The sequence below is a fragment of the Silurus aristotelis genome, assembly GCF_946808225.1.
Source record: "Silurus aristotelis genome assembly, chromosome: 10".
NCBI lineage: Eukaryota > Metazoa > Chordata > Actinopteri > Siluriformes > Siluridae > Silurus > Silurus aristotelis.
The window spans coordinates 18,977,140-19,002,560 of NC_139583.1; the positions used below are offsets into that span (position 1 = coordinate 18,977,140).

At 36.6% G+C, this 25,421-nt stretch overlaps 1 protein-coding gene across 5 annotated transcripts in view; it reads right to left on the reverse strand.

Annotated features, from left to right (window-relative positions):
• The window catches only part of pik3c2a (phosphatidylinositol-4-phosphate 3-kinase, catalytic subunit type 2 alpha), a 38,753-nt gene extending 19,665 nt beyond the window's left edge, over positions 1–19,088 (reverse strand). Inside the window, exons 1-13 of one of the 5 annotated variants that reach the window (XM_083552590.1) lie at positions 18,970–19,088; positions 12,695–13,784; positions 8,607–8,707; positions 8,228–8,388; positions 5,454–5,574; positions 4,676–4,787; positions 2,841–2,920; positions 2,662–2,725; positions 2,435–2,581; positions 2,307–2,337; positions 1,882–2,101; positions 1,081–1,203; positions 807–974 (exon numbers count right to left, since the gene is read on the reverse strand). In XM_083552590.1, coding sequence (XP_083408716.1) covers positions 807–974; positions 1,081–1,203; positions 1,882–2,101; positions 2,307–2,337; positions 2,435–2,581; positions 2,662–2,725; positions 2,841–2,920; positions 4,676–4,787; positions 5,454–5,574; positions 8,228–8,388; positions 8,607–8,707; positions 12,695–13,711 — 2,345 coding nt within the window. In that variant the 5' untranslated portion in view covers positions 13,712–13,784; positions 18,970–19,088. Of the gene's footprint in view, positions 1–806; positions 975–1,080; positions 1,204–1,881; positions 2,102–2,306; positions 2,338–2,434; positions 2,582–2,661; positions 2,726–2,840; positions 2,921–4,675; positions 4,788–5,453; positions 5,575–8,227; positions 8,389–8,606; positions 8,708–12,694; positions 13,785–15,426; positions 15,508–16,466; positions 16,488–16,602; positions 16,917–18,969 lie in introns of those variants that run through there. The other 4 variants (XM_083552588.1, XM_083552587.1, XM_083552591.1 and 1 more) reach the window with 4 other exon arrangements.
• Between the last annotated feature and the right edge of the window lie 6,333 nt (positions 19,089–25,421).

Below are 25,421 nucleotides of genomic sequence, written 5' to 3' on the forward strand. Positions count from 1 at the left end.
TTGAGCTCTTAAAAATGTTCCTTTCACAGCTGAAGTATGAAAACTATCAACAATGTAGAACAGAACACCGGGTTAGCTTCTAGCTACTAGCTCCACAGGCATGGAGTTCCTGGAGGAGCTTCAACATATTGGAGTTGCTGTTTATCGCAGTAGATACGAGCTTCGAACCAGAAAGACACAACTTACATTTGACTTAAAAGTTTTTGTCTTTATACTCAACTAAAGTGAAATAATGAGCATATTTCCACTTTGAGAAACTCGTCTTGCTCTCGCCTCGACTCGCCATTACTGCCACACAGACCTGAATAAACGGAGACACGCCGACAGTGCGTCTTCTTCGTGTTTACAGTGGTTCATCCACCAATCCTACAATGCAACGCTGCTGTAAGCAAGTTAGACTGTAGTCTACACTTCAGCCGAAATTAATTCATTTATAAAAGTAACGGGTAACGCACCATATGGTAACGAAGTTACTTTATTTTTAAAAGTAACGCGTTACAGTATTAGTTACTGTAGAAAGCGTTACTGCCCAACATAGTGTGTGTGTGTATATATATATATATATATATATATATAAAATTACAATCTTGCAAAATGTATCTGTAACACCTTGCTGCTGAAAGATTTATTTTCTCCCACCTGTTTTTTTTTATATTTGGAAAAATTACTATATATTAAAAATCTCTCGTTCTTGATTATACCGGAGGTTATCATCTTTAAGCTCTTATCTTACTGAGAACTCACAACTGTATAACATTTTAGACAATTCACACAAAATAAAGCAGTTCTAACAAATGATGCCTTACCGCCTAAAATCAAAGAGAGGTATGGTGACTTTTCCTAACAGTTCTGGACCCTTGTGTTGTTTGTTGGAATCAGGAGAGTTGCTAGAATTCGGGTTGAGAACTCCATAGAGAGACAAGCTCAAAACAGTCTCCAGAGGTAACGAGGAGACCGAGATGGGAAAGTTTATCCTAAACAACAAAAGCAACAAGATCCAATATGAGTACTGAACTTATAAATTGTTGCAATCCTGCTTTTAGAACAGGAAAAAAGAAAGAAAAGAAAATCACCACTCACATTTCATCCCATTTGATGTGATAGAAGAAGCTCTTGTATATCCCAACTTTCTTGGACTTGATGGGCTTCAAAAGATTCCCACCATTGTGCATCAGAGAACACATTATGTAGAACTTCTCATAACTACAGAAAGAGTAAATGGAAAAATGACATTTCTAAATATGTACAAAAGACAGAGCAGCAAGATACAAGAAATATAAAATAAAGGAAAATTATTAAACTACGTGACACTATGCAGGCTTCTCCCAATTAAAACAGGAATGTACTTGTGTATCAGTAACTACACATATTAATCGCATGTCAGGTGGACTGGAAATGGGGAATGCACTAGTAGTATAGTTAATTGTTAGTTTTTTGCATGAGTCTATGTATAAGTATCCGCAACTGCGGGCCTAAAATACAGTTTGGCGGTATAGTGCTTGCGTAGCCCATCCAGTAATTCTTTTGAATTAATAGCTCAATTTTCAGGATGTGGATATAAATGGTCTCTGTAGTGGCAAGGCAAATACTTGGCCATTGTTATCAGCTTGGCATCAGGGAGAAATGGAAGATTAAGGGGTGGGACATAATGGCCAGCAAATGAACAATTGGAAGCAGCAAAAATGCACAAGCAAAAGGATTGGCGTTACAGTAATAACGACCAAATTAGGATGGCCATGCTGGCCCCTGTCTACCAAAGAAAGTGCCTACGATGGGCACATGAGAATCAGAAGTGGACTATAGAGCATTAGATCATCTGATGAATCATACTTTCTTTTAAAAATAAAATGAAAATAATATTAAGCTGATTTGCACAGTTACCTGCTAACCCATGCGGTAGAAATTCCATGTAGGGCAAAAAGCATGACGTGTACATAGTCAGTGATGCCTGACGCCTCTATGCTGTCCCTCTGCTTTTCTGGATGATCTTGGTCCGCATGAACAGGCAAGGCCAGGCAGAATGAGCTGAGGTAGATCTTTACCAAATCATACACTGCATTTGTAAGGGCCGTTAGGTGCTCCTCCACTGCACTTGCATGACCTACAAACAATGATATACTGAATGGTGATTTGTGCAGGAGACAAGACAAGATCTGACACACCCACTGGTATATAAGGGACTGCAGAACAAAAGCAGTAGATATGGGCCACTTAATGGTGTACTACACCAAGAAGACAATATATATATTTCTACACTCAATATTAATGCAATGCAAATACATTAATCAAAACAGAGCTGTGCTTACCGTTAGTTGAAATTCCTGACCTGCCATTACCCTATTAACGAGACGTTGAAATAAATAAAATTATTATTCAAACATAAACGTGTGCGTCAACACCATATGCAAAGTAAATGAAATTTAGATGCTCTGACCTCTGATGAGCAGGTTTTAGAAAGGTTGACCGAATGCTTCAGTTTTCGCACCGCATCAGTTATGGCTGGTGTTTCCACCTCATCCAGCAAATAACACAAAGTTTTAACCACTTGGATTACTCGGTCCACTGCTTTGTACCGTGTGCTCTAATGAGACAGATACATTTAGTCTCCTGAAATTCATCATCTTGTTAAAATTTACTATGATGCACTACTTTCTCTTGCACCTCATTCTGAAGGCAGATGTTGACTTGCTTGTCATATTCCTCTAAACGTTCAGCGATGTTCTCTCTAGATAAGAAAATGATGTTAAAAAAAAGAATGCATGACACGTTAAGCAAATTCCAACATGTTCTGTGACTGTAGCACTGATCAGCACTAAAGATAAGGAAACACACATTCCTACCTTGTGACTGTTTTCTTAAACGGCATCTCGATATCACCAAGGTATTTCTCCAAGTCTATCGGTGAGGTATCGTCATCTTTCTGAAATCAAAAAGAAATTTAAAGATCAAACCAAGATTTTACAACATCACTTCTCAGTCTGAAAATGTGTTTGACAATCTAGTTGATTATGTACATTGCAAATGATATGTTACATTACTTATTACTAACAATAAAGTAAGCATAATTGAATATCTACAATCTTTCACTGTACACCATTCATCAAAAATGGTTTAGAATGCATTATGATGTCATGTATGATCAAGAATGAATTTAATATATATTTTGAGATTTGTTAATTATATGCCAGAATATCCAACTACAGGCCAATTGGTTCTTCCATGGTGGAGACTTGAGGACCCCATTACAGTTACATCTTTATTTCCAAATCAGTGTCAACTCGGTCTAGTCAGTATTTATTTTATACATGTAAGAGAGCATGGTAGAGGGCTCTCTTATCTATACTGAGGTTTCTCCAGTCATTCACTCAGATCTTATTAATTAAATGGGTTTGACATCATATCGTTCTCCATAATACATTATTATTATTATGCTGCCTTGAGAGAAACAAAGTTATCTTATGTTGGCCTCTTATATCAGGCCAACATAAGATAACGGTTTCTCTCAAGGCTGCATAATAATAATAATGTATTATGGAGAACGAAATGGAGAGCGATGGATTAAAAAAAAAAAAACGGTGTGAACGGACACAAAATCTCTAAGCAGCAAATAACCACAGCTGTAAAAGATCTATAAAGTTCCTTAGTCACTGTTGTGATTTTCAGCAAATGGTTATGCACTTGTATATCAATGCATATTTTTTTCTTTTCTTTTTTTTTTTTTTTTAAATCAAGCCTGTTCGCTTGCTGCATTTCTCCGTTCCGAATATGATTTACTGCAGCTTTCCTATACATTCAAATGCTTGTTTTCAATGATTTGTCAATTTAATTTATGCATAGATCATTTAATTATTATACAACATTTTATAAATTGTATATTCTAGATGCTTATAGCTTTACAACTAAAGAAAATGTCTATTTCTTTTAACAAAAATTGTCAAAACAATGTATTATATTTTATATAATATTTTAAGCATGCTTGTCAACTTGCCATCTAGATAGATGGGGCAAACCAAGAGTGCACAGCCCTGTGCAAAATGCACCCTCACACACTCATGGGGAATTTTGCAAGCTGCAAGAGTGTATATTTTAGTTGAATTCACTGCATAATGCAACATATTGTAAAATTATAAGAATGGAGGTTATTGTTTGAAAAACAGAGAAAGCACAATGTTTTGCAGTAAGAAAATGTAAACTCATTAAAAGTATGGGCATATAGGAAGTGACAATGTATCTAGCATAATGTGTGGTTTACATAGAGAAATTCATGTTAGTAAATTAATTTAGAACAATGGTTTAAGGTTCATTCTTTTTAAATAACAATTATTAATTGTATCAAAACCCCGAGACATGCAAGTTGGCTGACACTACCTAGACAGCTAGTGGATTAATACGGAAGTGAATAAATACAGAATAAATCTGATATCATTTACACAGCCAACACATGTCCCATCAATGGGCAAAAGGCATAATTGGTTGATGTTTAAAGCGCAATTACCGGACTTGATTTCAAAGTGTCAAATACACAACTAAATGTGGTATACAGCTCAAAAACTTAAGTCAATTTGATTTTCTCACTAGTTAATGAAGAAAAGCATTAGAGGTGATCAGGTCTGCTCACTTGCTGTGGTTCACCATGAGAATACAACCATAAAGTGTTACCATAAAGTGATATTACCGTTCGGGCGAGGTCTCTCTTCATGGTGCTGTGAGTAAGGAGTTGCAGCTTTATTTCAGTCTCCCATTTCCTGCAATTCTGCACATACTCGTGGCTGCCCAGACTGTGTTTACTAAGGGGGAAAAAAAAGAGCATGAGTCTTAAATCAATGGCAAAATAAACCTATAGCATCCATAACCATTTTGTGTTTATTTATTTATTTTTTATTTCTCTTATAATGATTCAAATAGGATGTTACAAACAGCGTAGATGTTAATGAATCCCCTTAATTCTCACAAAAATGCAGAGGTGGCCAAGGCATTATGAAAGTTCTACAGCCCTTCTTTAACACATGATTTTAGTGGGGTTTTTTTTTTGTTTTTGTTTGTTTTTCAAATCCAAAATACCAGAAAATGTAATCTAGATTGTGTTCTCATATCAACCCAGGGAATCCAGATAACATACATTTTACGTTTCAACACACAGTCTAAAAAAAGTTCAAATGACCAACAAACTTCCATATTAGGTCCAACTTGGACCCAAAAATGGCACTAAAACAGTGGAAGCACTTGGTCTAAATTTGGACAGAATGTTCCTTAGACCACCCCATGCCCCAACTAACCACCTCCTTTTTCCCCAATCTCCCCTAGTAACATGGGAGCAGATTATTCAAAAGGTCACATGATTCTCAACATAAATAACTAGAGATGTGCTAATTCTTATATTTTTTTCCCAGGGCTGCCAAAAGCAGGCGCTTTCAAATTCACCAAAAGCCATTAGCAAAGGAACAATGACTTACTTTTGTAGGACCTGTTCCTGGCCACAAACCTTCAGAACATAGCTGCTGATGTCCACTTGGCTTAAGTCATCATGGGCCCAGCACAGCGCCTGAATTATCAACAGCTCCACTGGTGAACTCACTACAAAGGTAGAAAATTATACAGAGGGAAATAGGACTTGATGGTCATATAAACGCTGTTTAACTTAGAAATAATTAATAAAAACCAAAATACAACATCTAAAACAATTCACTAATACAAAAAACTAAACATGAAGCACATTTGGTCATTTATTCTAGAGCACTCAACAGATAAAAGTAGACTGGCAATTGCCTCGCTGACCTATAAAAAGACTGAATTGCTGCTATTATGTAAAGAAAGCAAGTATTAGTTAGCAGAACAGAAGGCTGAGGACGCAGTAATTAGCATTTTTTAATTAAATAAATTTGCTGTAACACCCTACAAGAGGAGGTGATTTGCAAAATTTGCCAAAAACCACCAGACTTATACCAGCATCTCCTATGGTACCACAAATCCCAACATGAATGTTTAGCTAACTGTTACTTTACTCTTAACTAACTGTTATCCGTTATTAGCCTGATATCGCTTGGCTGACACCATGTTAAATATCTTACTGTACTATCATCAGTATTGATCTGTGGTGGTGAAGTAGGAGCTTAGCTTGCAAATATAAGATGTCTAGTTACTAGTTAATCTTTGCCAATATTCTTACATATGGTCATGTGCTTCACACAGTCGAAGAATAAAGGTCAGAAGTACATGGCTTACACTTCAAGATTATGAAGGTTTGAACAACAACAATCTGAAAGAGCCACTGTTAACTCCATGTAATTGAAAACATATGGATGCCTCCTGGTCGACTGACCCCCATCTTGAGCACTTTGTTCAGCAGGATTGTTAATCCTGATTTTTTATTTTATTTTTTAAACATCCTTAATTGTTTACTCCTATCATGTGCTCTTCATTGGTTATGTATTGCGGAACAAAATTTAGAGCAGACCTCTTTGAGTTTGAATGTTCTGCATGTTGTTCTGCTTTCATATTCGTCTATGGTATTGTACTCTACCCACATTGGAAGATCAACTACCTGAATTTATCACAATCTAAAATACTAATGCAGTAGCCTGTTTCTTAGTAATATAGAAGTTCTGAACTGGACCATATTACCAGGTATGCCATTTTGAGTGGTTGAAGAGCAACCTCTCAAAACATTTGGCAGTTATGGGCTAAAGGCAGTTTCCTGCATTATCAAAAACCTGCCTGCCCTCGATGCTAGCCCTACCAGTCTGTCTATTAACCTAACAGGTCAACAGAGAACACCACTGCTCACCACTCCGCCCTGACCCACTGAGATCCCACATATTGATAAATAAGCTCACACACCTTAGCACCAAAACCTCGCTCTGCAATCAGATAATAGAATTTCCAGACAGAACACACTTTGTGAAGCTTGGATCACTGGTGTTCCACAGTGCTGTGTGCTCAGCCCTCCTCCACTCTTTGTAGAGCCATTAATAATTATGATTTCATCACTATAATCAAGTATGCAGTAAGACAGCGGTTGTCATTATCATCAATGACAATCGAAGGTCATACAAGGATTAGGTGCAGCACCAAATGGACAAGCTGGCTCTCAATGGCAAAAAAACCCTAACAAGGAACTTAAATTCTGACAGACAAAGAAAATCACACACACACACACACACACACACACACACACACATTGATTTACATAAATAACGAGGAACTGCAACAATCATTGGAGTACACATTTCCAATTATTTGACTCAAAGCATTTATTTCACTTAATGGTCCAAAGGCACTAGGCATGTCCATCAATGTAGAAATATTTAAATACGTCAGATTTACATAATTTCTAGATTGCGTTTCCCAATTCAGATGCTGTTTTTTTACTTGCATTTTATTTTTCCTTACATCTCCAATCCAAACGGCTACTGATCAAGGGATTAAGGGTGGCTCCAGTCAAGTGAGAGAAGGAGGGAGGGAGAGTTTCCCACATTCTTGCTCTCAGTTGCTGCATTTCTATCACAGTTCCTGTTCAGCTTCCTGGCTTGTTCTCAGTTCTCTGAAAATCTAGTTCTCCCCTGGCCCTTAAAAACCTGCTAAGCTAAAACCAGTTTTGTGCCTTGGGGTGCATTTGAGGTGCTGGGAACTGTAGAATCACCAGGGAAAGTTTTCTGAACAGCAACAGTGCTGGTTGGTAGCTGCCAATTTTGGACTTTGGGCAATTAAGCAAATCATAAATGTAAGAAACTTATGGAGTACAGTGAAAAATACATCAGCAAAATAAACTGGTCACTACATAAACCTTTATGATCTGTTAGAGGTTAACCACGTGCAGATGGATGGTCTGCTCAAATTATAATTAGCTTTAAAAAACTGATTTGTAGGTATGTGTACAGCAGCCCCAAGACCAGGAAAACCATTATTCTCTGTACAAGATATTCCAAAACACACACCATGTCATGTAGATCGCAACCAAACTAAGACCCACATGCAAGGAGTACTTGATGGCAGCATAGTTCTCAATAGTAACTCATTCATATAGAAATTTATCAGAGGAAAGAAATTCTCTCCATTCACTCACAGTTTTAGGAACCCACAAGTGATATTACCATATCTAATTGAATGAAAACATGGTATTGCTGACACTGTAAACCAACATGTTAATACAGTATTGCTAAAAAATTCATAATATGTAATCAAAGGAAATAGAGATCAAAGTTTAAACACAAATAGAATATATTTTTACCATCACAGGTAAAGGTCAAAGGCTGTTGGGAGTCCAAAATTTCAATGGAAACTTTCACACTGCTATTATTGTCTCCCCCTACCTCCTTGTGAGAGATCACTGGGCTCAAAACATACCCAGGATTGGTAGAATGATCATCATATGCAAATTTTGATTTTAGTCTGTAAAGAGAACAGAAAAATGCATAGTCATTGGCATACAAAATCTGCATTCAAATGCTTTGATTTAACAAACGAATAATTTTAGTGACCTGGTAAAACTCATGACACCTTGAAAGCCAAACCATACACATTTGGCTTTCAAAAAAGAAATGGGTATAAAGTTCACAGACACCATAAACACAGATCTTCACACAGAACTTCCACTTTGAATGACTTACTTTGCAATGTCTTCACAGAATGCTAAGACTTCTAAATTCTGGCCCCAGTTTTCTTGCAAAATAACACTCTTCGGAAGCACATTCCCACTTTCATTAGTGATCTATAAAACACACACGTGAAGAGGGTTAGGGGAAAGGGTAGCTCTGGAAGCTTTCTTCAACATTTCGTAAAATGAGATACAACAAAATTTGATTTAAGATATTCTCAACCAAGATATTCTTGACATATGTTGCACATTTTCCCCTGTTGTTCCAAGTTTTTATTGGAACAACAATAAAAAGTATTAAAATAAAGAAAATTTAAAAAGTGGTAAAAAAGCATTATTTTCTGTGATTGTTGTATGTAGCACCAGGGTTCAGGAGGAACGTGGTTTCATTTCACTGTGTAATGCGTCAGCTATATATGGTTGAAATGACAATAAAAGCTACTTGACTTGAAGTTGTCAATCTTTCGCTTCAATTTCACACAACTGTAAATAAAGCACTACAATTGACAAAATACAGCTGTATATCACTATTCAACACTTATTTGTTCGGCACTTTTATTTCTGATTGACAAAGATCAACACCAAGCATTTTTCAAACGTTAAAGAGAAGCAGTGGTTTAAAGCCCTGACACAAATGTAGGCCTAAAGCTGGCCACTCAAGAAGCTGTCCAGCTGTGGAACAAGTGTCCTCTAGCACAACCCTACAGTTAATGCTCACCAAGATGATCTCCACTGACTATCTGTTTGTGTTTTTTCAAGTGCCCCCCCTGGAACTCTGTGAGGCTGGCGGCACCATCATGTATGCACAGTAGCTGTAGAGCTCACATTCTAAAAAAGTAGTGGCAGAAAATCAGGACAGTAATGATTGACTGAGTTCAGTGTCAGCTGCCTTTATCCCTGTGTCCCTAGAATCATTTGACAGCAATCCCAAGTCAAGATGTCAGTCCCCCTCTCTCTCCCCCCCCATACCCCCTGCCCAGTCTCATTTCCCCTAAACATCCAATACAAATGCCCCGGAAGCCATCTTCCTGTAGGCTGGGGGTAACAGCCCCAATACCAACAAGTTGCCACTGTTGGGTCCTTAAACAAGACCCCTGCGTTTTGACCCAAACTTCCTAACAAGCTGGGACTTACAAATATATTCAATATATTCCTTCTTCTTCTTCTCTGATTTTGCCATAGCATCTTCTGTCTCTACACAAGTGTAAACTTTCATGCATTTTCAAAAACAGTGTTCACTCATAAAACACTCGACTCAGCATAAACATACCATGTCACATCAAGCCTTGGTGGACTTGAGGGTGGCACCAAGTAGCCATCCATCATAGTGGGCCACAGGGGAAACATGGTCAGTAAAGGTGAAGTGTGCACACTGGTATGTTCATCAGTATTCACTGTTTACAATCATTATTATATTTCAGGGTCAAGAATAAAGTAGAGGTGGCAATTCTTGCCTCAACAATCAACTAATTCTTAAAACAACCTGACCGCGTTGTCCTTCATTAATAAAAGAAATGTTGATAAACTATTGACCTCCTCGAGCCATTGGAATGAAGTGTGCAAGGGCATCACTTTTTGCAAGTTTTAGTGGAAAATCCAATGTGATACCCAAAAGCCATCTTCTATAATATCTTGAGTCATGATATTAAAGGACATTATGACTGACCTGAGCATGTCCTATTGAAGACAGGAGCCTGAACATTGAAAAGTCTAGGGCAGTAATCATATCTCTAAAGTTAACAATATGGCTTTAAGAAAACAATTGTAAGGTTTTGTTGCAATCACACAGTCCTGGCCTGAACCCCTTAAAAATGTGGACTGAACTAAAACTATATCTGAGCAAGGGCACCCACAAATCTGACTGAATTCGACGAGTTCTCTTTAAAAGTAAAAGTAAAGTGCTTTCTGATCTTGTGATTGTGAATTTACACACTCTTCTCTGTGTGTTGAACTGCTCTATGACACAGCATGAGCAAACGTTTTTTCAGTAGTAGTTAAAAGTTCTACATTCTCAGAGGAAGCAAGCATCATTGTTCCACATCTCAGTTGGTAGCTGTCGTATGATGGGTGGGATTTCGCCAGCCAAATTTAAAAAGAAAAAATGGGGAAAGAAAGGCAAGATCATCTAGGGATGCAACAACTAATCGCTAAAATCGATAATGAATTTAGTTGTAAATGAATGCCTTTATAATTTAGTTGGGCTGCTCGAGTTATGGGTTAGTGTGACGGCAAGATAACACAGCCGCTTAAAAACGGGGGAGAGTACAGGGTCAAGCACTGGCAGGGGGAAAAAAAACAGGATGAAGGCAAAACATCAGCACGGTAAGCAAAAAACTGTATAATCCTCATCCTGTAAAAATTGTAGAGTTCAATGAAGTGCTATTGTGTAAACTGTTTGTAACTTCGGGACAGTCCCACTGTTCGGGACCTGAAAAATAACAGTAGCAGTAAACGATTATCTTTTTATTTACTGCTGTGTTTTTCAGCGAATGATTTGTACACCAATTAACATTTTTTTCCTTTTTTTCAAAGCCTGTTAGCTTGCTGCGTTTCTCCGTTCCATTCTACATTTATAGCATTTGTCTACTAGAACAGTTAACTTCTCTGTTTTTAAACTAGTTGGCTGTGGCTTTACCATGTTCAAATGCATGTTTGTATATTTAATTTATTCATAGATCAATTTAAATATTATACAAAATGTAATTAAATTATATTGTAGATGCTTATATCACAAATGAGCAAAATGTCTGTGTATTTTGCCACCTGCAATTATAATTAAAAACAGTACAATTTCGATTTACACAATTTACATCTTGCTGACTTAAATGCGTATTTATTATTATGTTTAAACAAAGAAACAACCCAGCATGATTGCATTTGTTCGAAGGAGAAATTTCCCATAAACTCCTCCACCAGCAGCCACTATAAGCTTTGAAATGTCAAAATGAATTTTTGCATTTGCATTTTTTAAGTACACTTTTATACATAAATACCCTGAATTAGGGTTCTATACAGCTATTATAGGCAAAACGGCTAAATTAATTTATTTTTAATTAATCGATTATCAAAATAATCATTAGTTGCAGCTATAAAACCAACGAATACTAGCAATGTGCATGTATTCATGTATTTTTAGATAATTGAGTTTAAATGTTTTTAGCTTCAGTATACTACATATGCTCTCTATTCCTAACTGTTGACTTAGCTTCCTCTGCTATTCTAATGATGCACAGCTAAATGTCTGGCTCCAGGGACAAACGTGGCCCATTAACAGATGTTAACTGGCCAAGGGCTTCTCTTTTAGGTCTTATCTTATGCTTTTATAATAAATCACTCACCAGTAAGTTAAAAGTGTTAGCTAAAATGCAAGTGCTATTCTTCTCTTGCTATAAGTGCAAAATATTTAATATGTAGAAGGTCGTTCAGTCATGACTATAGACAAAAAGCAGAATGAGGAGAGAATTTCAAAAGAGATGTAAACTATGCTTGATGAACCTTTTATGAATCCTTGGATGAGTCCTTAAAAAGGGCAGATTAAATATGACAATTTATTGGCGTTGAAAACTTGTAATATATTTCTTGATTCTAATAGTGAGCCAATGTTAATGTGTCAAACTTTAGTGCAAATAGTGTAAATTCTCTTGAATTTTGTCTTGAATTCTATCAGTTGTTCACACTGCAGACATTTACACGGCCAATTAAATACAATAATTAAAACAAAAACTTGTGTGTATTAAATGAGTAGGGTCAAGTAGCATCTTTTCTTTGTCTTAATCAACAAATAAATGCCAAAAATATGGTTAAACTGCAGTTCAATTCAAATTGAATTGCAGCTGCAGTCTAATCTAAACTGACATAGAATGACTATAAATGTAATCACAATTTATACCAGATGTGCCATGCAAAAGCTTAGCATTCGTATGCTTTGTTCTACAAGCTTTCTTTTGGAACGCTCACTCCTTCTCAGGAGTTATAGTAATATATTTATCTGAATTTGACAATTATATCTGTAGCACTTTTAAAACCATATGTCCAATGTTTATCCTTATCATTTATATATTGATGCTACATAGAACTTATTAGTTAGACTGGTTCTCATACTTTACTCTGGCTGCGTAGGAAGGATGCAGGCAAGTGGTTCTTGGTAATTGCCATTCCTGTAGAGGCCCTTCTGGTTGGAGAAGTTACAGTGCACTTGTCTTGTTTCTGTGAATCAGAACTGTTGCTCTTTGTGACCTCTGTCTCCTCTTGCAACACTGCATCCCAGGGGTCACTAGCAGGCACAGACTCCACTATCAAAGGTCCACATAGTGCCCCAGGAATCTCCTCTACCTCCACTCTGCGCTTGTTGAGAGGGTCCAGATCGAGCCAGTCGAAGCGGCTAATGTTAGGAGAATCGGTAGAGTGGAGTACGGGTTCCAGAGACTTGACGCTAACAGAACTTTCAGCCACAATGGAAGACCGGCCATTCTTCACGTACTCCGAAGTGCTAGCAATCTTGTCAAAGAGCTTAGCCATTTCTGGGCTGATGACTGGCTGATGAAAAACCTGAGGGGTGACTGGCTGGACTGACCCAAAAGGAAGAAAAGGGCTCTGTTGGGCAGAGAGGTGAAGAGACTGAAAAGGAAAAACTGAGCCCTGCAGGTGAGTCAGGGTGGGCATAGTGGATTTTGAAGTGGATGTCCAGTGTAAAGGATTTTGATTTAAAGCTTGGCCACCCATGTTCGATGCACTAAAGTTGCGTCGCAACAGAGATGAGGGCTTGCCAAAGTTATCATCCAAAAGCAGCTTCTCCAGCTCCTTATCAGTCAATGTTTCTAAATTAATGTCTGAAAATGAGTCTTTCTCTGTCTCCTTCTTGGGTTCAGAGTCTGCGAAGACAATGAGGTCTTTCTCCCGCTGGTTGAGCGATGTTACAGATACTTGTGCATTAGGACGGGCTTTCATATGTAATGCATTGGCTTGGATTTTGTTTCTCCGTCCATGTTGCATTTTATCCAACGCGTCTACCTCCATGCGCAAAGCCTCGTCCTTCCCCACTGGTCCCTTTGGGCGAGCCACTGTAAAAGTGGCCAAATTGTCCAGCTCATAGCCATTGCCACTGGACATCTGGTCCATTGTAACTTCGCCTTGCCATGAACAAGGATAGTCAATTTTAAAAAAAAAAGCAGATTCCTACTGGAGATAATGCCTACAAGAAGATAAACACAGAAACAAGTGATATATTAGTGGACCATGTGAAAAGTCTGTGGAAGGATTAATAGATATGTTGTTTTAGCAATGATATGACATACATAATTATTATTTCGCAGTCTCTTTGTAGAACACAACAAGAAAATACAGAAAAATGCAAAAACATTTTTACAAACCACAATTATTTAATTACCATGGCAACTGGTTAAAAAGCCAATAAAAGTTATTTTTGAGATTTAAAGATACCAATATGCAGCGCCTGTCGACAGGTTTGAACAACTCTTAGATGATCGGAGATACCCTAGTCATTATTAACCACCATAATGTCTGCTATATTGGAAGGTATAATTAACAAGCCTGTATATCAGTGTTCCTTACACAGTGAGTAAAAAGGTGAACGACAAAATGCAGCAAGATCTGGTTTCCCAAATGTAATCAGAGTAAATTAAGGCATCTGTTACTAAAAAGGCACCAGGTCATAATTTCATTTAAACCATCGCTTTGAATCATCGCCGGCTTAATGAGTGATGGTGCTGTCTAGATCCAACAGGTGGGAGACTGCTTCATTTCAAAGACTGCTATAGCCTATCAAAGTGGAAAAGGTCTGCCAGATTGTGAGGGCATGTGCTGTATTATTTAAGAAAGTACAACAGAATGGGCATCCCCCTCCTTATCACTCACTAACCAACCAGGAGCAAAGCAGACCAGAAGATAAGAAAAGCAAGCAGGTTTTGCCACTCAAGATTTCCACAGTACAGATCAACAGACTTACAGAAAGCGAGTCAGAGCTTGCCGAAAATGCACCAAGAGTAGCAAAAAAACAGGAATTAGTACAATTAAAAACTTTATAGATAGGGGCAACAGCTTGCAAAGAAAAACACCTGGACCATTTGGCAGCATGAGTGCTTGATTACATTAAAACAATGCTATGAAATGGTTAAACAGGTTTCATTATTTACCCAATGATTTACCCAGCAGTGATTGAAAAAGTCAGCAGCTCTTTCTTCTAACACAGTAATAACCATCTTAGGCACATCAGTATCTAAACATGTGAGTGGGGAGAGGAAACTGGACATCAATTGTAAAAAGAGGATTTAGTCTGTAATAGGATTTAGTCTGTCAATTGTTTAATAAAACCTTCTGAGTAACACAAGGCAACTGCTACAATTTAAATCACTGTAGCAAACAAAAGAAGGAAGTAGACACTAACAAATATAAGGTGCTTTGTTCCCACATCAAAGCACCTCCATAAGACTGGGCTCAAGGTGGAAATTCACCCTGGATGGTATAACAGTCTATTACAGGGCACCATGTACTGTGTACCCACACAAAACTATGAGGGCAATTTAGATTATCTATTGATTGCTACATTAAATGTCATGGAACTTCTGCAGTACAAGTTAGTTCCTCTAATCAAATATGGGATTTGTGTAATCGTGTTATTGCTAACTAAAGCTTTACATAAAGGTCTTTACATGTTATGACCCTCAATATACTGACATATTTAGCACAGTTTCAGGCATAGCCTGTAGTTTGTTGTACATGATGAGATGCATGTCTAAAAATGGCATGGTTGTTTGTCTTGACATTCATTTAAAAGAACAAACAAATATTTTATTATTATTTTATGTCAGTGTTACCTGAACGACAGAGCCTAGAAGCCCAAAGTGGTGACCTTTTATTTGGCCCACCAAATTTGTTTGGGGAGAAATCTTGGAAAAATAAGGACCAGCATCAGTTACTGATTAGCTGAATGAGTTCTAATGTAAAATAAATTAGATTGTTTCTCATTGTACTCGAAGTTGAAAATAAAACAGCATTATTTAAGCAGATTTCATTTATGTTTTCTATTTATATAGATTTGCTTTTCAAGATTGAACATAAATGAGAGGAACCATGGCAAATTGAATTGTAATATATGATGTTGATGCTTGTTGTGATAACTGTAATACTTATACATTTGGATTAAAGGATCCTGATTCTCCAGGAGTATATTTTTAAAGAACTGATCACACTTGCAGCATCAGCACTTAATACCTTCTATAGAGTTAATTCTCGATATACAGACTGTACAGAGAAGTTTAGAATGCAAAACTTTGTCATACCCCCCAACACACACACACACACACACACACACACACACACACACACACACACACACACACACACACAACCATAAGAAGGAATGTGTCTTTGTTCTTTTGAGCTCTGATCCTTGGCATTATTAAGCGGAAGGCCTCCTGTCATGACAACAGTTTACTGTAACAGTGCAACAGGCAAATAAAGTTGCGCTATAACTAAACTCTACTGTTAGTTCCTAATACACCGGTTGTTTCCCCACCTGTGACTCAAAGTCCAATTATTTTATTTTCCTCCATTTATGAGAGAAATATTTGACACTTCTATGATCGGGTATATATATTATACACACACACAGACAGACAAACACACATTATAAATATCATTAAACGAACTAACAATTGAAGAAGAAAAAAACAATTGTAATAGTGAGAAAGTTCTTGTGAATGCGCCTCCGCCGGCCAACGAACATCTAAACGCTTATCTAAGCGTAACACAATACAACAAAGTAGTTTCAATTTTCATCTGAACACGGGGATCTAATCCGAGTTTGAAAACATTCGGACCTAAAAAGCAAACAAAACAAAACTTGCAGACATACTTTCCATTCGGTTTGTGCAATGTTTTCACATTGTTTTTTTTTTTTTTGTATCCCCCTTCCCACGAAGCCAAAGCGAAAAGCGGTGCCAAGCCGTCTTTAGTTTACTAAAATATTATTACGAAATAAAGGCTCCTACCTTCCAACTTTCCGATATTTCAAGCTGGATATTTCCTTAAGGCCGGAAAATGTACTCACCTAGTCTGAGACACGTCAGTTCCTGTTCAACAAGCTGCCTAAAATGGCGCAACAGCGACTCGTTTAATAGAGCATGACTGCTGGGAGTATAAACGACAAACCCTAGGAGTTAGTTATAGAGAAGAATTGCACATCCGACATGTGCAAAAGAGTTTTCACTTTTACTTTTAGGTTTAGACATTACAAATCAGAAAGATCAGCCTGCGCCTGCTACTGGAGCTGTCAGCTACACCTGGTACTCAGTAGAGCTGCTCTGCTCTGCTCTGCTCTACACCACTGATGCTTTAGTTTTCTGCTGCTGTGGCCACATCAATACCAAAGTTAAATTGCCAAGTGAAAGAACCAAAATCCAGGATCCAGGTTTGTGGGGTCAAAAAGTCTTTATTCAGCAGTAATACTGCCAGGCAGTTCCATAAAAGCACCCCAAAAAACACTGTGCATTGTGTCTATACACAATCTTTAAAAACCTTCATCTGCCATCTGTGTAATGTCCATGTTTTTTGTTTTTTTTCTCCTTTCCAATAATTCCTATATCTACCACAATTATCTTTGAATGCCCAGGTTCTTTCTAATCAAAATAACGGTGGCGGAGCCCATTCATCACTTTTTGTGAGGTACACATCACATGTGATTCACATATGGCCACTTCATGATCTCTGTCCCAGGCACCACTTCAAAACAAAGAACAAATCTGTTCAATGGACACATTTCTTACTCATGACAAAGCTTCTCTTTAGAAGTCAAAAACAAGATATGTTGTGCTTATTACTGCTTCAAGTGTGCTGGTTCTAATCACACATTCATTATGCACTTGCACATACTGCCTGCAGAGGTTTTGGCACGGAGTACAAGTGATGAAATGTTAAGTACATCCTTACCCATATGTACTCACCAAGCGCTTTATTAGAAACACCTTTACAGCTATCATTGTTCATGCTTATATGTAAATCAGCCAATCAAGTGCCAGCAGTGCAATGCATAAAATGATGCAGATACAGGCCAGCAGATTTATATTATAGGATTTCAGCGGTTTTGCTCATGACATGGTTATTGGTGTCAAAAGGCCTTGATGGAGTATTTCTATACCTGCTAATCTACAGGGATTTTAACGCACAAAGGTCTTAAGAATTTTCTCTGAATTAAAGAAAAACCATCCAGTTAGCAGACAGAAATGCCTTCAGAGAGGTCATCAGAGAATAGCCAGACTGGATTGAGCTGACAGAAAGACAAATTCAGACAAAATCATTGGCTGAATTCAGTAGACTAGTGCACCCCTGGCACATAGTAGAATTGGAAATTTGCAGAATGAAAGTGCACCTGAAATATCTGCATAATTTGCATGATACAATGCAATGCTTTGCTTATTTTATAATTTTACATACATATAATATATTTTTGACATCCCTAGGAGTTTCTGAAATATGGGGTAGGTTGGCTAAGCAAAAAAAAAAAAATTATATTCAGTGCCAAAATCAAAACTATTGCTTTTCAATGTTGAAGTAAAAGTTTTTAACCTACTTATTTGTATTACTATAGACCATTCTGTTAGTTATCCAGTGATCCAAAATGTTTTGCTCAGTCTAGAACAGTTTTCAAATGTTAGTGTTTTAATCCATACATTTATGATAAGGGAACCAGATTTTATACCGTCTGAGCTTTGAGTAAAGGGTGGAACAATCGTTCCCGGGTGTTGTTTCCACCCGATGTGAACTACGGAAGCACAAGAATTGGCCAATAGAATGCATTTTACGGGTCGGTGTTTAAAAAAAAAAAAAGTCAAATGTTACGAAATTTCAGTGTTAGGGTTTTTAAACAAAAAATGTGATATAAATCTAGTTAAATGTGTTTATTTTGGGCTTTTAATACAATTCGCTATAGGACTCTATTCTTAGGACAGTTATAAACTTCCGGGGAAAGTTCGAAAACATACATTTGGAGAAGGTTTCCTGAAAATCTCATCTAACTTTGTCCCCCACGGAATAACGGAAGCACGACCGAGCAAGGTCCAGATATGATGCACCAGCTACCGGCCGTTTATCGCTTTATGTAAACAGTTAGAGACTGATTTCCGGTGCAGTTCAGAGACTACATTCTTGGACCCGCACCTTCCGGCTGGGTGCATTTAACATGTAACACTATCTAACGCGTATTTACATTCGATCTACTGGCATATTATTGTGGTAGAATATGGGATTGTCCTTATAATAGTCCTGGTCATGAATGAATATCACTTATATCTGTCTTGCAATGTATTGCAAAAGTTTTCTGCCCCTGTCCTCTGATACAGGCCTCAATGATGGTTACTTACCAGCCACAAAACACAGCAGACTCGTGCGCCATATTCAACGATTGTGGACTGATAACACCAGGGAATTAAAAATTACATTTATTCCAAAAAATTTCGAATGTCATATAATATTCCTCATGTTTTCTTGCAGTAGACAGAACAGATTAAATTGAAGTGCAGCTAATGCCTGACATGCCTAACAAGAACCATTTACTGAACCTCAACACACAGTCAGGACATTCTGACATCATTTGATGAATCAAAAAGACCTGCACTCCTTTTTAAATAAACATTCGCATATGGATAAACGCGTGTGTGTGTGTGTATGTATGTATATATATATCTGGAAGAGAAGAATAAATTATATATATGACCAGTTTGTGGGCATGCGCAATGTCGTCACAACGAGTTTGTTATTGTTTACTTTCCTAAAAAGCTCTATACAAATGATGTGGCAGTATTTTGGAAAGTTCGTTGTCACCATGATTGTGATGATATTGCGCATGTCTGGCCCTAAAGCGTTTCTGGTGGCGCCATTTTTAAACACCACCTGTTATAACTTAATAACACGTACTTTTTAAGTCTAGCTAAAACAGGACAGTTAAGATATTTATAAAAGCTACAAATAGATGATAACGTGGATTTACCGGACTCCTTAAATCAGACAGTGAGGCGACAACTTTTTACTCAGAACATTAAACGCAAAACTGAAGTATTATATCCAGACGTGTATTGTCTGGTTGAGACTGAGTGCGTCTACACGAGAGAAGCAGTAAAAACTTACCGTACTCCAGATGCCTACAATTACTTCCTTAGCGGAGAAGTTGAACACATTTGGTCATACATTTGTTTATCTTCTGTTTAGTGAGGACTGGAGCAAGTCAAACACTGTCAAAAACGTCGTCTGTTTGGTTCGGTGCTATGGCAACCGGAGAGGTTATTAGTGCTCATTGCACATACATGACCGGGTAAATCTGTATTTAGGTTATAAATGATGTAGGGGAGCATGATTTATAGGTTTATGGCCAAGATAATATATACTGTCACCTAAATACTGCAGATGCTAGAATTCCTATACAGAAATATGAAATGGCCAGATATGAACACACACACACACACACATCTATCTATCTATCTATCTATCTATCTATCTATCTATCTATCTATCTATCTATCTATCTATCTATCTATCTATCTATCTATCTATCTATTTCTATTTATATATATATATATATATATATATATATGTGTATATATATATATATATATATATATATATATATATATATATATATATATGTATATATATATATATATATATATATATATATATATATATATATATATATATATATATAAAGCAAGAAACCCAGTTAAGACTCCAAACCTCTACACTACAACCGCAGCTGTGCCACGTACATCATCTGGAGCAGTTCAGAATCAATATCTGTTCAATAACATGACAATAACCTTAAAGATTAAAATAAAACACATCATACTCACCAGAGATGCAGACTCATAATGCATACTCAATTTACTCAATTTTTATATCTAATATCTAATGTTTCTCTACATATGTGGGATACATATACTTTCATATATTCTTTAACACAATTCATGATACATTAAAGTAATATATGAGATACCTTATGTTGAGTTATGGAATTAGTTATTATGTGAAACTAGTGTCACCTCGATGTTAATGTAGAATTGGCTCATGGGACTATTTAATTTATATTTAATATTCAATTAAAAATGTATACACTCCTAGAGAGTAGTTTGAAAGGTCAGTCTTGTGCATATCTTAAGCATCTCTGCTTTTGAATGTAGATCCGCCAAATGCATAAATGTAAATGCAGGGGATTGAAATTATTCAGGCTCTTTGTGCTTGTCATTAAACGACAAAACTGATGAGCTCTGCTTAATTGCCACTTGATTTTCTAGTATTAAATACATTTGTAATAACTTTGAAAGAACTGTTTGTTTTTATGTTAATTCTGCTCTGTGTAATTCTGTATAAATGCAATGAACAGCATTTGGACCAACATTTGGACCTTGGTGCACACTGCAAACAGAACCATTATACAATGAGTTGTTCTAGAGCTCATGGGACTCAGTAGCAACAGTCAAAAGTTAACGGTTCTCACCTGTGAGCTGATCCAAAGCCTTCCAATGCTGGTCAGGTGAAAGATGAGTATATACAGTATATATAATGATATATGTTTACATTTAACAAGGTTAATTTGTTACTGTTTTCTCATCAATTGTTTCAGTAGATTTAGTTTTTAAATGTTGGATGTTGTCTATAATAGAATACATGGCAGGTGCTCTATATGTTCCCAAAGCCTGTCATATTAACTGCAGCATTAAACCAAGTGCTCAGCAGCAGAACCCTTATTGTAGTTGCAGTGGAAAGTTGAACAATAACAATATGGAAATAATTGTTTCTAAATGCTTTCTAACCTTTTTCTTGATTTAATACAAACAAGTAGAAGTTTAAACAGGTTTTGTTAGCTAAGTTTCAGAAAACCCGGTGTTTTATACAGAATTTTAATTTCCACTATAAAATGTCCAGGTGTTATGGGCTTGTTCCTGTAGATGGCGCCATAAATGTGCTCTAATACATGTTATATACTACTAGCTAATGTAGATTTAGGATGAATGCTTTCTATAAACCCCCCTAGCAAAAGATATACCATAATTTAAAAACAAGAGAGATTGCAGAAACAAGAATAATGAATCAGAATACTCTACATATTTATATATACGGTATATACAATATTTTGCTTGTGGATTTAATTACTTTCTTTTCGGCTTCTCCCGTTAGGGGTCGCCACAGCGGATCCTCCGCACGTTTGATTTGGCACATGTTTTACGCTGGATGCCCTTCCTAACGCAACCCTCCCCAATTTATCCGGGCTTGGGACCGGCACTAAGAGTGGCTGCTTGACCGGGAATCGAACCCGGGTCGCAGCGGTGGGAGCGCTGCATCTTAACCACTAGACCACCAGGGGACCTGCTTGTGGATTTAATTAATTTATTTAAATATTCAAAATAAAACATATTGGCAATGCCTTATTTTGCATTAATGGCTTCTTATTTAGCCTCCTCTATTCTTTTCCTGAATATCTGTTGACTTGATGGTGGTTGTGACCCTGTTGACCCTACTTCCTGCTGATGTCGTTAACCCTACTTCCTGTCAGCTGCACAAACTGTGTAAAACACTTGCTAGTTTAGGGTACTGTTTTCTTTTTTTTTGTTGACTATATTTACCATATGGTTTAAAATATAATTTCAGTTCATTTTATATTCTGTTGATTAAAAAACAAACAAAAACACAAAAAGTCATTCAGATCATCCCTGTCATTACAAATGGTTTAATGATACTGTATTTCAGTGGCTTTGATAACCATGGCAAACAGGAAAAAATATGATCTATAAACATGGTCAACAAACAGGCAGGGATCGAGTTATGTGCAAACAAAATAAACTAGGACAGGGACAGACAAAACATCAATAAAAGGAACTGGGTCGACCCAGATAAGCAAACAGTTATGCAATGCTTGGTATTGACTGGCACAATAACACAGAGTGTATACTTTGTACAGCATATGTGACAAGACAGTCTATATACTGTGAGTGTGATGGTAATAGTGGGTGTCTCCTGGTGTGTGGGCTCAGTAATTGGGTAAGTGTGAACGTAAGTGTTCGGCTGTTGTAGACTTAGTGGACATATTTGTTTCATGTTTGTTTTCTTAGCCGGACACAGATTTCTGCATGGATATAAATCAGAATAGAGATTTTCCTGATGATCATTTAATATTGTTCTTCTTAATGTGACCATGAACACATTACATTGAGTTGGTGGATTGAATATTTAATTTGTGGGGGGTTTTTTTGTTTGTTTTTTAAACATTACATTTACATTATGAAAAAAAATTATATATCGTTTCACTTGTGGTTTCTAAAATAGACTTTTGTACTTTGAACATTTTCCATATGGACAGAAGAGAAGAGTGTGTTGTATGACCATCAACAACTCATGTGATGCTAAAGAGAAAACTGCTCTCCTGAACAGAAACTATCTGCTCTCCTAAACAGGAACACCTAGTTTTAAGATGTTTACCTTACTGCCTTCATTGGAGTCAGAAACACTTTTTTTTTTATATCAGCAAGGTAATAAAAAAGAGAAATTTCTTACCAACCTGTAAAAATGTTTGCAGGCAGATTACTCACAATGGAAACACTGGTTCAGTATATGCCAATTACAAAATGGTACACAACAAGACATTAGAAGTAATTTACAATTCTGTAGAATTAAGAGGTTTTGGGCCATACATTCCTGCGTACCACTATCATTTAGAAGAGTGCCCTGTAGTTTACAGGTCAGATTACAGCATTTGTCTTACTATGGATTACGCGCTATCACTACAGAGGCAGATCCCATGCCATCGTGATTACAGACCATATCCTGGTTAAAAAACAACCACTTTTTTTGCATGGTTCGATGCTGCTGCCAATAATATTAGCATATAGCTAATAATAGCATTCCTGCTAAAGCCATAGAAATCAGCCCCTTCATTGAAAAGGCTGGTGCACTTACTGCCTCAGACATGCTAGAGTACAATCCTTTAACAAGCTAATTCCGCATTGCGTGTATGCTGACGATGATCAGGAATTGAGAGAATTAGGGGAATAAAACACCAGTTACATGGAAGTCAAGTGAAAAAAGTCATCCATCCTGCTGAATACGTTGCTCTAGTGCAATACACTGCTGCAGTTTTGTATCTTAAATGTCATTTGTATTTACATTTGTTCCTTTTTTTGTAAATTTTTGGTAATAAAGCCAAAATATTTAGATTGTTTTGACTTCATTACAAGTTAATTTTTTTCTTTGTTATTAATTTTACATGTTTAATGTACATTTTATAGGATCATTTAACTGTAATTAGTTTTGCATCACTTAGGAGTTTATAGTAATTCATGTTATAGTATGCTAAATAGTGTTCTAAGATTTGTGTCCTAATAAGTTTTGGCTGCTAGAAATGCAAGGCAAATTTTTTTGTTTTGTGATACACTGACATTTGGATTTGATATATATTAAATATGAAACAATAGAGCTGAATTCAGGTTTTCATATACTGAAATCTACAACTTGGTGTTTTAAACAACTAATGACAGGCCACCTTTGATTAGATTTGTAGGTGAACAATGTTGCAAATGCGAGTTGTGCGAGTTGAAGTGAAGGGCCTGTAAATAATTATATAAGAGTTTTGGGAATTCCGCCCTTCAATGTACTTCCAATGTGGTGACCCTGGTGAGTCAGTGGAAAGAAAGTGAGATTGCTTCAGAGCTTGCCAAATTCAAATATTTTCACATGCAGGAGTGTATAAAAGCAAACAATATTTCTGATGCACAATTTATTGAATCTTCTGCTATCTTTAATGTCCACACTCACTGACAGTGAGATACTGCTCTGTGCCCTCAGGTTGGCAATAATCACACCCTACGCTACTACAGATACTGTATGTTTTTAAATGCCATGCAGTTTATCAAAAGCCACTGTATTATCAAACAGAGCCATCTGGCAAAATCCAGCTAATGATGATACAGCAGAAAAGCAAAACAAGGGAAGCAGAAAGTTGCTCTGAGCTTATTTCCTGTACATCCCCTGTGTTTGCTGTCTCCAAGCCACAGGAAATGGTGGGCATTCTTGATAGCATTATGTTCTAACATAAATGGTTAGGGAAAAAAGCACTAAAATTATTAATAATAAGGAAATCCTGGCTACAGAGTTTTGCAATCTACCACATTCTTTCCAGCCATTAGCAAGTACTGGAAAGATCACTGTGTCTTACAAGGTCTTAAAAAAAACTATATTATGCCTAATGGATCATACACTAAGACTGGACATAAATTCTATAAGACATTTGTATCACAAGTGGAGATATGAGGAAGATACATGTTTGTCTGCTCCAATTTAGAAATAACTAATAATAAATTTAACTGAATAGTCATTTACCTAACAATATTGAATAATAGAGTATTGTAGATTATCTTTTTTCCCTCATACAACACTAAGCAGGTGTTTTTGCAAATAAGTTTGTAAAGAAAAGGTCAAGTTTGAAATCTCTTGGCTCTGAGTTAGATGCAGTGTTTATATATTTGTGTAAATATATATATATATATATATATATATATATATATATATATATATATATATATATATATATATATATATATATATATATATATATATACAGTGGTGTAAAAAAAGGTTCTGATTTCTTATTTATTTGCATGTTTGTCACACTTTAATGTTTCAGAGATATATTTGTTTTTATATATTTGTATATACAGTGAGGAAAATAAGTATTTGAACACCCTGCTATTTTGCAAGTTCTCCCACTTAGAAATCATGGAGGGGTCTGAAATTGTCATCGAAGTGCATATCCACTGTGAGAGACATAATC